The sequence below is a fragment of the Hippichthys cyanospilos genome, chromosome 8 (assembly GCF_059441005.1).
Source record: "Hippichthys cyanospilos isolate Australia breed blue-spotted pipefish chromosome 8, RoL_Hcya_1.0, whole genome shotgun sequence".
Lineage (NCBI taxonomy): Eukaryota > Metazoa > Chordata > Actinopteri > Syngnathiformes > Syngnathidae > Hippichthys > Hippichthys cyanospilos.
The window spans coordinates 13373838-13386836 of NC_142376.1; the positions used below are offsets into that span (position 1 = coordinate 13373838).

At 41.4% G+C, this 12999-nt stretch overlaps 1 protein-coding gene across 6 annotated transcripts in view; it reads right to left on the reverse strand.

Annotated features, from left to right (window-relative positions):
• srfb (serum response factor b) overlaps positions 1-12999 on the reverse strand; it is a 32405-nt gene that overhangs the window by 3642 nt on the left and 15764 nt on the right. For 2 of the 6 annotated variants that reach the window (XM_088421381.1, XM_088421379.1), the window contains exons 3-7: positions 6475-6715; positions 3366-3530; positions 3074-3184; positions 793-990; positions 632-708 (exon numbers count right to left, since the gene is read on the reverse strand). In XM_088421381.1, coding sequence (XP_088277507.1) covers positions 632-708; positions 793-990; positions 3074-3184; positions 3366-3530; positions 6475-6715 — 792 coding nt within the window. Of the gene's footprint in view, positions 1-606; positions 709-792; positions 991-3073; positions 3185-3365; positions 3531-6474; positions 6716-12999 lie in introns of all 6 variants that reach the window. The other 4 variants (XM_088421380.1, XM_088421382.1, XM_088421384.1 and 1 more) reach the window with 4 other exon arrangements.

Below are 12999 nucleotides of genomic sequence, written 5' to 3' on the forward strand. Positions count from 1 at the left end.
AATGAGCCCCACTTCCAGGCCTGGCTCCAGTGGGAGGCCTCAGTGACCCGCGTCCGGGCAAGGGGAAACGGCTTCTTCATCATAAGGGGTCTGTGAGCCATGCTTAGTCTGGAACCTCACCTAGGACCTGTTTTTAAAGGGTGACCCTACCAAGGGCATAAAGTCCCCGACAACATAGCTCCTAGAATCACTGGATCACGCAAAACCCCTCCACCATGATAAGGTGACAGCTTATGTGTATTGTTCTAATATTACCATCAGTTAATTGTGCAGGTGTACCGAAGGTGACGTAAGTATGTTAAGCAAATGCTTCTAATATGAGGAGTTGCTGACTTGGAGAAGAAAACTCCACATAGGAAGGCGTGTGTCCAAATTTGAACCCGTAACCTCCGAACCGCGAGACAATAACAATAGCAAGAAGGCATCGGGGCCAATAAAGTAGGCGGTGATCCCCGTGCACATGAAAGAGGTGCGTTTGAGTCTAGGCGGCGCTTGGACGCGTGACACAGACGCGACGTGGCGAGGGCAGGCGACGTGCGGGTGTTCTGTTAGCGAGCGGCAAAGTGACGTGGCATGCTGGTTGCAGAGGGAATAGCAGAGTTTCACTTGTGTAATGCAGATCTTGCCGTACTGGGTGAAGCTGCACCGCCGAGACGGGGATCTGCACCGTGCCTGGCGGTGCGGTGAGGAACACCTGCGAGACGGCCGCTGCCGAGGGAGGAGGGCGGGGTTAGATGAAGACCCTTTAATCGTTGCGCTCCCATGGAACGGACGCTGGCGCGTGTGCATTACCTGCGTCGTGGGCTTGCGCGTGGGACACCTGCATGGCCGACGTGCCTTGAGAAAAGGCGTTGAGTACTGCGAGCCCCCCGTCGGCCAGCGTGGGCGTGGAGGCGTACATCACCGTGTGAGGGCTGGGGTACATCATGTGACCGGCCACGGACGACGGCACTGTCGAGGTGACGATGGTTGCCGGGAGACTCACTGTGGCTAACAGAAAGGAACGGTCACATCTAGCGCCATGTGTGAGCATGTGCAGGTTCCTGCCAGAAGGTGGCACTTATTTGATTCGTTTTTTTAAAAGCCATCCGTTTGTCTTGCAGACAACACCTCAATAGGGTTTCCCTGGAGCAGGAGCACATCTCAGCTGACTTAGGGGACCCGCTAGACTGGTTGCTGGCCAATCAACGTATTGACAAAAAAAACACTTACTCTCACAATCAAGCCGAGCGGGGTGGGAAGGTTTGGGTGTTCAAGTGCACAGTTTAAAACTGATTGATTGCCCCTTCATAGACAATGTTTAAATAAATAAATACACAACATTGTGCCAGTATGCACAATTTGTATAACAGCAAATGATTACTTTTAGTTTCTATAGCGAGCTAATTCCTGTATTTAATCAAATACATTCAAATTGAGAAGTATCACACTTAAAAAAAACATTCACAAAAAAAGACCTTATTTGCTGCTGCTGTTTATGGCTAGAATTCAATGATACTGTACATTTTTGCAAGTCTTGCAGTGAATACGTTATCGCATTTAATGTCATTGACAGCTATACAAGTCAAAAATTAATTATTACTTGGCTGGCAGTGAATGAGTTAAAATTAACTGTCAAACCTAAATCAAGAAAAATGGTTTCCCCACTTATCACTGTATCTCATTTTAATGTGTCAAGCAGAAAGCAGGCATAATTTTGAATTTTGAAAAAAAAAAAAACTGAACGAGACTGTCGGAAAAAAAAATCCTTGAACAGTTGTATGCTTCCAAATTTGTGGGGAGAGTTTGGCGGAAGACCTTTCCTGTTTCAACATAACCCAGACAGATTTGTAAAGAACATTGACATTTGAGATTCAACTTATAAAATCCCAATTATGTGATGTCTAAACATCCGATACCATTTACTGTAAACTTGGGACTATAAACCACCAATTTTCTCTAACGCTTTTAACGAGCCACCAAAGGAAGAAAGAAGAATACGTTATCAAAGTCATAATAAAAATAATAACTGCTATTCTACTCGCCACCAGGGGTCCCTCTCCAATAGTAAAAACAAACGGGCATGTTACTGTTGTGTTAGTGCAATATTCTAAAAGTATAAGTGCCTGTGTTATGTTGAAAATATGTTGGTGGTGCTCTTAAGTCTAAACGTGCAGGCATTTCAATTTGTATGGAAGGCATGTTTCTGTAACCAGGTGGTATGGAAAAAAAAATCAATCAATAAATAATACATGACAAAAACAGAAAAGTTTCAGGAGTCCTGATGAATTAAAAAACAGCGGGCCACATTGTGCCCTCTGATTTTGAGTCGCCGTTTATGTTAAGGAGGCCAAAGCCAAAGTCCTCAAAAAGCTGAGATTCAAACTATGAATTCAGAAAAAGCACGGCAGAAATGTGAAACTAATAATCTGCTGAGTTTCCACAAGGTAAGTCATTTCCCAATATTTAGGCCAAACTAAAACCAACTTTGCAGCCAGTGAACTGGTGCATTTCAACTTGCCTTAGTGTTGTGGTGTGGAATGACATTAACCCTCACGTGGCTTATCTGAATCATTTACTTTATGTAAACAGTGATCACATTCTTACAGCTGCAGTTGTGAACGAGACAAAGTAGACAAGGGCAGAATCGGGAGGATGTTTTATATATTTGTCTTGTTATATATTTGTCATTTTGGATCTCATGATTGCAAATGTTTTTGGCAAATAAATACAACTAAGATATTAATTAATTAAAAGGGACATATTAGGCACAGTTGATTTATTTTAAATTGGAGACACAAATACAAAATATTTGATGACAAGCAGACTGCTCGCCCACTCATTAAATGTGACATTGAACAACCAAAGTCATCTTTTCTGTAAATTTGTATTGCAGTTCTAAATTTTGCAAATGTGACATTTGCAGCTAATGCATAATGACCGCTCCCATTCTAAGTTTCTCGGTCCTCGCAGACCACTTTCAATCAAGACAGACTACACTGTCTTGTTTCTAGTGAGAAACATCATAAGCATTAAGTTAGCCTTTTTACCCTTTTAAAATGGTGATTATAAAATGTATTTTATTTCAATATACCTGTGGAGTTTGTAGAGGTATGGGACATCTCAGTGCTGCTCTCACTGTTGGAGATGGGCTGGGCGTTGGGGTGAACCTGAATGGCCTGGAGCTGCTGTGGGACGCCCGCCCCTGGAGATAAGACAGACAGAGATAGAAACACACAGGAAGTCACACGACTGTGGTGAAATTAGCCACAAACGTGTGTTAGTAGAAGCAGTGTGCATTTGGCGCCTAATTGTGAGCAAGCCAGTGCAGCAGGAGTAGTGGTTAATAGCAGTAAGAGGACTGGTGGCAGGCCAGATCAGGTCACCTGTGAGGGAGACAGCAGCAGGGAAGCGGAAGACAGCCTGCTGGCCCTGCTGAGGCTGAGGGGCGGCGGTCAGAGTCTGACCATGCTGCCCCTGGAGGGTCAGGGAGTGCTGCTGCAGCTGGCTCAGAGGAATGGTGGGGGTGCCGGGGGGGAGAGGAGTGCCTGCTGAAGGAGGGGGCACGTCCACGCAACAACGCATACCCAGACACACACGTACAGAAGAGAGTGGCATAGGACCGCATGTGAGAAAATGTGAGGAGAAAGTATCCGTAAGCAGTAAAGACGAAATCGCAAAGCAGACCCCAATCAACACACAGAATAATCAGTGACAAACTAAAGATGATTATATTCGGACAGCAGAGCTTAGAGCTCAATTCCCATTTTTTTAAGAAATCCATTTTTTTTGGAAGGTTGTTTACGTTACCAAAAAAATGCATCCTCTATGTGACCTGTATGTGACATTTGTGTGGACTATTAACAGCCCAAAACTGTTGGCGTGTGCAATGAGGACGCCACAAGACGCAATCTGTTACATTTAAGGAGTAAAATAAGGAGCAGAAGGGTGAGGTTTTTGGCCATGACATTTTGTGGAGCAGTCAATTTATACTATACGCGCCAAGCCCATTACTTTCTATAAAATGTGGTGATGAGTGGTCCAATGTGCAATTAGCTGGCAATACGTTCAGGGTCTAACAAAACTACTGCTCAAAGACAGCTGGGATGGGCTTCATTATGCCCAAGACCCTCGTAATGATACAGTAAGTGGTCATGAAAAAAGATAGTTGGATAGATAGCGACATCCAATGACAATCTTGAAGAAAAAAAAAAAAAAGTTTGATGATCATTTTGGACAATAATGAAATCATGATTATTCATCATGTTTGGTCAAACATGTCTATTTATTGTCCTTTATTTACACAGGCAGTGTCGAAACAAGGCTAAGATACTTGATACTTACAAATAATTTAGTATTTCTGCCCTCATAGCTTTCTTACAGTTTTTTTTTGTTTTGTTTTGTTTTATTGCCTACTTCATTTTTTGCCCGATTATGGAAAAAAGTCTGCTCGAGGAAGTGAACAGAATAAAGATTTCATTGTGTAATATTAGTATGCATAAAACAATGAAAATTCTAAAATCTTGAATAATAATAAACTAAAATAAATAAAGTAAATAAATAAATAAACTCAGCTAACTTACTTGCTGAGTGCAAACCAATGAAAACAAATGAAGCTTAGAACCAAGCACATTATTTACTGTACTTTTAAGCATTTTAATCAAATTTTTCAAAATGGGTCTCAATTGACAGCTAGCACAGTATATATTAAGAATCAGGTGAGAAACTTAATGCCTTATCACACTGGTAAATAATCGTAGGGTGAGAAAAGCAGAAGCGTTTGTCATGTAAACATGTGGGAAACATTGCCCCCTGGTGGTAAGATGACAAAGTGCTTGATTTGACATGTAGGCATGTATCGCTGAGGATCAGCTTAATTAATCGCAGCCACTATCGTGATCGCAATTAAAATTTCATTAATTGTGCAGCCCTAGATTGAAGGTATCAGTACCATCATCATCAGCACCAACAACCTGTCAAAGCAACATTTTAAGGTTTGGTTTTGCTGTGGCCTCCTTTAGGCAAGTGCTTTAACTGTAAGTATTGTATACGCTAGCATGGCCAATGTTTCATTGAGTGATGAGTCACACCTTTGAACGTCTCTTTTATTTATAGGCTAGTTTGAAATGATTCTCTGTAGTGACTTGCAAATACAATCCATTTTTAGAACGCTATAAGGCAGCGCTGTTAAATGAATCTCTGAACGAAAACTAGGCATAAATATTGTGAAGGCAGAATTTTCGAGCGAATTGGGTGTCATTATTGTACTCTCTTTCTGGCGCGGTGATATAAAGTTATAGTTCTAGAAAAATAAACAATTTATATCAGACTGATGATTCAAACAATCTGTTGAGGTATATGGCTGGAAAATGTTGTTTATTTGGATCTCCTGCTTCTCTCCTATACTTGCATATTTGTCCAAATGTTTCACAATCACAATGTTTGCTTGTCGTGAATGACATGCTTCATTTGGATGTGTGACGCCCTCGGCAGACAGGTGCAACGGTCAAATGTGTTGCTGCCAGGTGGCACAGTGGGGACATCAGAAGGGGGGAATGTGTATGTTTGCCTGTGTGTGTGATGATGTAAGGGAAGATTGGAGGAAGAAGAGGAAGCAAAGAGGCTGAAAAAGACACAGGAGCAGCATAGCTATTATTGCGCTGTCAGTCAAAATGATATAGTGGGAGACATGTGACAGTTCAGCTGTGGCAGAACACCAAAAAGCACTGTGATGACTATTAAGCGACATAGACAAAAGCACTGACAACATATAGGAGGGGAGGCCATTACCATTTAAGTATTAACTGTTTCAGTTGTACTAACCAAGGGTAGGTCAAAAAGTCCATACCAACAGTATATGATGAGCAGTTCGGCAATAAAACAAATAATAAACCAATCACCAACCAACAAAAGAATCCCAAATAGCGGTACCCGTTAAACTTGACAAAAGATACAGTAAACTGTGGAATGGGACCAAAATGAACTCATCTGGAAGGCTTGATGGAAAGGGGGTATTTGAATATGCCTGACCGTCCTCTACCAAGAAAAACACGAAATGTCAGGAATAACTGCAGGCGAAGCCAAATCAAAATGTGTTAGCCCCACGAACCACGAAAACAACAGCTTCACCTACTATGGATCATGTCATCACAAGCATTATCCTTTAGTGAATATTCATGAAGAATTATAACCCTGTTCTGTAGCCCTCAACGTCAGGTCTATTGTGCCCCCCTTACCTAATTATTCCTGTGCGAGAGTGGAAATCAAAGGCTGCGAGTGTGTGTGAGTAGCTTTGAAAGGCGTGATGTAAACAGCTCGGTAAGTGAAGCACGACCGCCCCGAGATGATGCCCGAAATGTTGGCAAGGTTCCATTTAAATTCTAATCCGTTAATCATAGACAACATAGTCAAATGATTAAAGACGTCAGCGCAATTCTGGAGGACGACGGTTTACAAATGAGGAAAACACGTGGACAACACAGCACTCCGACATACCGGGCATGAAAGTGAAGCCACTGGGCAGTTGCATCACCCCTGTGGATGCGGCGGTGGTCTTCAGGACAGTCCCATTGGCGCTGACGCTGGTGCTGGCGGAAACGGGCGCCATGTAGCTGGTGATGGGATAGTTGGGCCCGCTGCTCACCTGCATGCTGGTGGAGGAGGTGGGCACGGTGGCCTGGGAGCTGCTGGTACCACCTGGTAGGTTGGCTACCGTGAACGTGGGTTTCAAAGTATCCTGAGGCAATAGATATTGAAAGTAGGTGTTATCTTTGGAGGACACAGTATTTTGAAGGAAATACAGATTTTTTTTTTTTTTTTTTAAATCCCATGGCCTTCATAATTTAGTTCACATTTGGCAATGTTCACACTTCATTTGGTTTGGCTGTTCAATTCAGATCAAGAGCAAATGTTGCAGCGATACAAACCAGCCCAAAAATGACAAAATAAAGCATTGGTAAAAACAAAAAAATATGTGCTAAGATCATCATACTAGAAGGTATGTAGTATGTCATGGCATTCGTCTGTTTGTATGTGAATATATCCCTTTTTTCAAAATACATTTTTAAATATACTTAACATGTAAGTACATTTTATGAGCTCTTTCAGGGCATGCAGGCTGCATGTACACACGCACACACACGTGCACACACACACAGGCAAATACTAGCTGTCGTAGCTGCATATTATTTTGAAATTGAAATCAAGTCAATCAAAGCCTTTTGTCATGATGAAATGACCCCCCCCTCCCAAATTCATACTGTTTTATGGTTTTAATAAACCACAACAGCATATATAGTAGAATAATATAAAGCATACTGTAATGTATGTAAACATTATTACTCTACAATGAGTGTGCCAAAACAAAGTTTAGATGTGTGTGCATGTGCTGAAGCGACATGTAAAACAAATAAAATGAATCAAAGTAGAATGGGTGCTGCATTATGAGCTTTTTTGGCTCCGGGTTCCAATTTGGCTTGACGTGTGACGGCAGCAAGCCCCGAGGGCAACTTTAGCTCCGGAGAGAGAACCAACCCCCTGTGCCCCCCTTTACAACAGCAACAGGAATGAACACAGCCTAAACTTGGACCTTGAAGAAATTCAGCCAGGGTAGAGGGAGCGCAAAGCTCAGGACTGCAGAGACTAAGGGAGAGTTAGCAGCCGCTTGGTAAGCTCTGGCGCACTGTATGTTGTGAAGTCAATCCTACTTTTTATTTTTATTTTTAAACTGAGTACATATTTTATATTGATGTATATTGTGTGTGTAGACAAGTATTTATTATATAACATTTTAGAAGCATTGGCCCGTTTTTTTCTTTTTTTTTTACATCCACAATGATGGTGGCCATGTTGGTCGTACAAAGATGAGATGAGCCAAATGTTGCAGTGAACAACTATAATTTTGCCTGTGTGCCTTTACAGGTTCCAGTTTTGAGACAAGTATGTGACGTCAGTAGCTGGAATTAGGTTATCTTTGACTACAGTAGGTTGCAAGTCTGTGTTTGAGCCTGTGGCGTTAGTAGTGGCCTTTCAGTGGCTCCTCACAAGTATTCTCATTTTGTATGATTTGATGTTTGACTGTTCCCTTCAATAACTGGCATCAGTGATTGTAGGGAAAAAAAAAATCTCTCACTTCACTTTAGCGGTGGGGTATCTGAAGCTCACTTCGATAAACATTTTGGCTTGCAACACAACGCACTTCAAAAAACAAACAAACAAAAAAAAATAAATCACCCAACCACCGCTGTACATTTAAGAAAAAAAAAATTCCAATCAAGCTGAGACTGGTTTCGAAACAAACTACTGTATTTCATTTTTCCTGCTTTGGTCCAGAGCACAAGAAACAAATACAAACATCAGTACGTAAACTGTAAAGATGAATCTTGTGAAGATGGGGAACGCAAGAATTGTGGCCCAAAATTCGCCATACTGAAGACTGGTAAGCGGTGAACAGTCCAATTTACACCCACCCCTTGACTTCCAGTAAGTCAAGTGGGCTAGGCTCCAGCCTCCCGATGACGCTGAATAGGAATGCCTGGCTGTGCAACTGTAATTCTCTACACATTGAGGTAGCACCAGACTTTCAATTGTGGGGAGCTACAATAACACCCTTAATGGGGCTTTTCCTGCAAAAAGCAGCTGGATGCACGGAGTGAAGCAAGAAGTGGGGGTTTGAAGTAAGCACAGAATTTTTATGGATCAATGGACCGGCGACTGGAACCAGACATGACACAAACAAGGTGAGCCTGGAGCCCCTTTAATTGCATCCATACGTACAACTACAAGTTCAGTCTTTTGCTTGAAAAAAAAGAAAAGAAAAAGAAATGCCAAGACTGATGTTGGTCCAAATGAATTTATATCCCAGATGATTTGGGTTATTAGTTGTTGTTCACTCATCCAGTATAATAATCAAATTGAGCCTCAGCATTCAAATGTACAGTAGAAAGCAAAATTGTGCTGTGTTTCCATGACAACCATGAGCAATCTAACATCTCTGACAAAAGGTGCAAATGTGCAAAGTATGACTGAATGGTGTGTGACCCCACACTATGCTAATGTGAAAATCCATTGATGAGCAGAGCAGGATGTTTTGCTGAGTGGGCTGCACAACGAGAGTAGAGGATCAGATAAAACTTAAAAAATTATATATATATATATATATATATATATATATATATATATATATATATATATATATATATATAATTTATTTATTTTTCATCTATGAGCAGCTCATTGACAATACTTCAGAAATAAGGAAAAGCAAGGTGTTCCCCTACTCATTGGCGATATGCTTTTTTTGTTGTTATTTGCTGTGAAACTTCCTTATTTGCTGATTTTGTGCTGGTTCTGAAACACCATGATTTACCACAAGATGGCACCAAGGTTCTGTCCAGTACTCAGCTTAGTAGGCCTACTTTTCTTTTAGACATGGCTTTGGCAACATCTTGTTGCACACAACTAAAGGTACCTCAGCCTGTAGGTTTAATTTCATCCATGAGTGAGCTCATAATAAAACTTACTCGTGCAGTAGTACCATGCCATACATGTGACCATTTTAGAATGAAGCGCTAGATAGTAACTGTCAGTTTGACGATTTGTCAAAAAGATGCTTCAAGGTGTATTCCGCCAAAGTTGAAATACAGGGTGTTCCAAATTGGTTGACCCCATTCTAAATGGCCATATCTTGGAAACTACTATATTGATCACAATGAAACTAAATACACTTTATGTCGAAAGTCATTAGGTTAATTGGTTAGATTTACAAAGGAAAGTACAAATATTGGCTGGTTCTTTGACAGATTTTCATAAATGTTCAATATGAGCGCCGCCTGTGACTGCACACGTTGATGGCTGTCCTGGCGATTTTGGTATGCATAAGCTGCCCTTTTCTTGAAATTTGTGGTGCCAAGTCCTACTTTGTTTTGCAGTTGGTGCCTTCTTTGCAAAATTTGTGAAGGCACGCTGCACTGTCTTCGTTGACTGAGTCCGGCCACGCAAAACTCTAACACGCAAAATGCCTTTTCTGTTGAAGTGAACGTGATTTCTTAACCTGAAAAGATAGAACTGCCAAATGTCGTCAAATACAGAGACCTTTGTTCTCGTGAGGCTTTAAATGAGAATTATTATGTGGTTTTCATACAAATTAAAATAGTTCCTAGGTGTATTATTTCTGAGCACAAAAATGTTTCTACACAAGCTGTGAAAATTTGAGGTAATTCCATGAAAATTGTCAAAATTATTGGCCTACGAAATGGGGTCAAACATTTCGGAACACCCTGTACTATCAAAACTAAGCATAAAATCAGTTAAACATTGTGTATTTAAAAAAATCACTTTGCCTTAGTCCATTAGCTTAATGCTTACAATGTACAACACCATAGCCATGAAAAATTGGAAACTGACTGAAGTTCGTCACTTAGACACTTATACTCAGTACAGGCTGCCATCAATTAAGAGTGACAGACACAATCAAGCCATTTTCTGTGAACTGCAAGTGTCAGAAAATGTACAAATATGTCATCTATCCATCCATTCATCCACTTTCTATAGCCGCTTGCTGGTGCCTATCCCAGCTGTCTACGGGCAGTAGGCGGGCGATACACTGAACTGGTTGCAAACTAAATTGCAAGGCACACAGGGATGAACAGCCATTCACGATCCCGATCACATTTAATTTATTGTGTCCAGTACACCAACCATGCATGTTTTTGGAATAAAGGAGGAAGCCGGAGTGCCTGGAGAGAACCCACGTGGGCTCGGAGGGAATATGCAAACTCCACACAGGAAGGCCGGAATTGAACTCGGGACTCTGAACTGCGAGGCGGATGCGCTAACCACTCTTTCATCGTGCCGTCGTAAGCAAGTCATTTTGGTTTTAATTTAGAGAGGAAGTAACACAGTTTCTTTACCATAATGCCCCTGCTAGTTTAAACACAGTATTTTGATTTAAATTCACATCTGTGGAACATAAATTAAGTGTTAATTGTTCACCCATTTTTCGCTTTCAGAAGGTTTGCAATCTGAAAACGACGTCACAGCGCCTTAGGGCTAATCCCACCAAACCAGTTGCTCTGAACAGGAATGACGAGTGTAAATGTAATTCTTGATCCTCAAGAATTTCTGACTTTGATTGAAATAATACACCTAGGAACTATTTTAATTTGTATGAAAACCACTTAATAATTCTCATTTAAAGCCTCACGAGAACAAAGGTCTCTGTATTTACCACCTGCTTGGGTACTTTGAAGTCATACATTACTTGCTCCAAAACACACCCTTCATTTGTCTTTTGCTGAAAAAAATATTTGAGGGGACTTTCCAAGTTGAATGTCATTTTTGACTCTATAACATGGTCACATTCTCGGGAGAGAAGGTAAGAGCTTCAAGTGTTGGTTCCATCCATTGAAGGTTTCATAGAACAAAGCACCTGTCAAGCTTAGCAAACGGGAAGCAGGTTAGGCAAAATAAGGAGAGCAGAGTCAACCTGAGCAGCAGAACAGCGAACCCTGCTTTTTTTTTTTTTTTTTTTTTTTAACAAGTGACTCAAATATACCCAGCAAGGCTGTTTAGCCAATAAGAACCATGCAGATGTGGAGATCTCTTATCACAGAGCTTCACTGACTGCAAACACGCTGGTGCTTGTATCTGATGGCACTCAGAAGATTAATAATTAATCAAAGTCGGTCTTCCCACACTCCTGACGCACACAGAGCTGCACATGTGTGTTCTGCTGTGAGTAACTACACGCATACACAGACAACGTGCTTTGTGTGGAGTCCATCTGCAGATCTTGGCTCTCCTCAGTGCCTCTGACAGTCCAAGGTCCTTAACCGCTTAGTTAGAGTTAGTTAAACAGCAGCGGGAAAACTGTAAAGGGGAGGGGCCTCACAAATGGACTCACAATTGTCATGTCTTTCTCACTTAAGTGACGATATATTAATTCATCAGCCATTTGCCACTGAGAATACGGGAATAATTGGCCGGTGAGGCTTTAGTTAAAGTTTTAGTGACGACTGAGTAAAATCATGCAGCCAGACAGGTATTAACCAATCATGATGGTAAAAATGAAGTAGAAGGTGAAAACGAGGAGGCGGTGTACCAGGAGAGCTTTAGTGTGGTGACCATGGCATTTATCACACCCCCTCACTGCCATTGTGCCACACAGTGTGCATGCGTGTGTATGTGTCAGAGCAAACTGTCTGGGCTGTAGGGACAGAGGAGGGGACAGGAGTGCAAACAGCTGAGGGTACCGACAGCTGGCGGGAAACCCGAGCACCTCGGAGGGGGGGGGACTAACCCCCTGCTGGCGAACAGAGAGCTCTAACTGAAAAATGACAACCGCAACCTGAGGGTACACTTAGGTGGCCCATAATAATCCAGTAAAATTATTTAACCTTGTACAGTGATGATGATTTCAGACATTGCAAAACCAGCAAAAATGTCAAGACCGAAAAGCCTGTAATACGTATGCAAGAGCAGTAGTATACAGCGTCCAGCATACACACCAATAAGATTGCAGAGAACTTGTTAATCCATGCCCCCAAGAAAAATTGCCTTTGGGGTGCTTGGAAAGGTCACCTATTGAATATATTGCAATTGGGGAAAAAAAAAAACTTCATCAAATTAGAATAAAACTACCTTTTTTAGTAATATTATTTTACGACTGGCTTACAAGTTTCAGCTACACATATGTACCAAAGGGCTGGTAAGGACCGAGTAGCGGAAAATTCCAAGTGCTTCTCCAAGTCATCGCACCATAATCATTATGACATTTTCAAACAACAACACTTGCCCTAAATCTCAACTTAAAAAGCACAAATGAGCAATTCATTGCAAGAAGCGTGATATAGGGAAAGGAGGGCATTTATTTAGTAATTGTGTGTTTTTTTTTCCCCTTTCCCGTCAGTTAATTACTATTATAGAAGCATATTACAATAATGAGCAATACTAATGGATTGCTGGACCTTCTGTAAGTTATGACTTGCAAATGGCGAGATTGACTTCGAATTGCAATGAAAA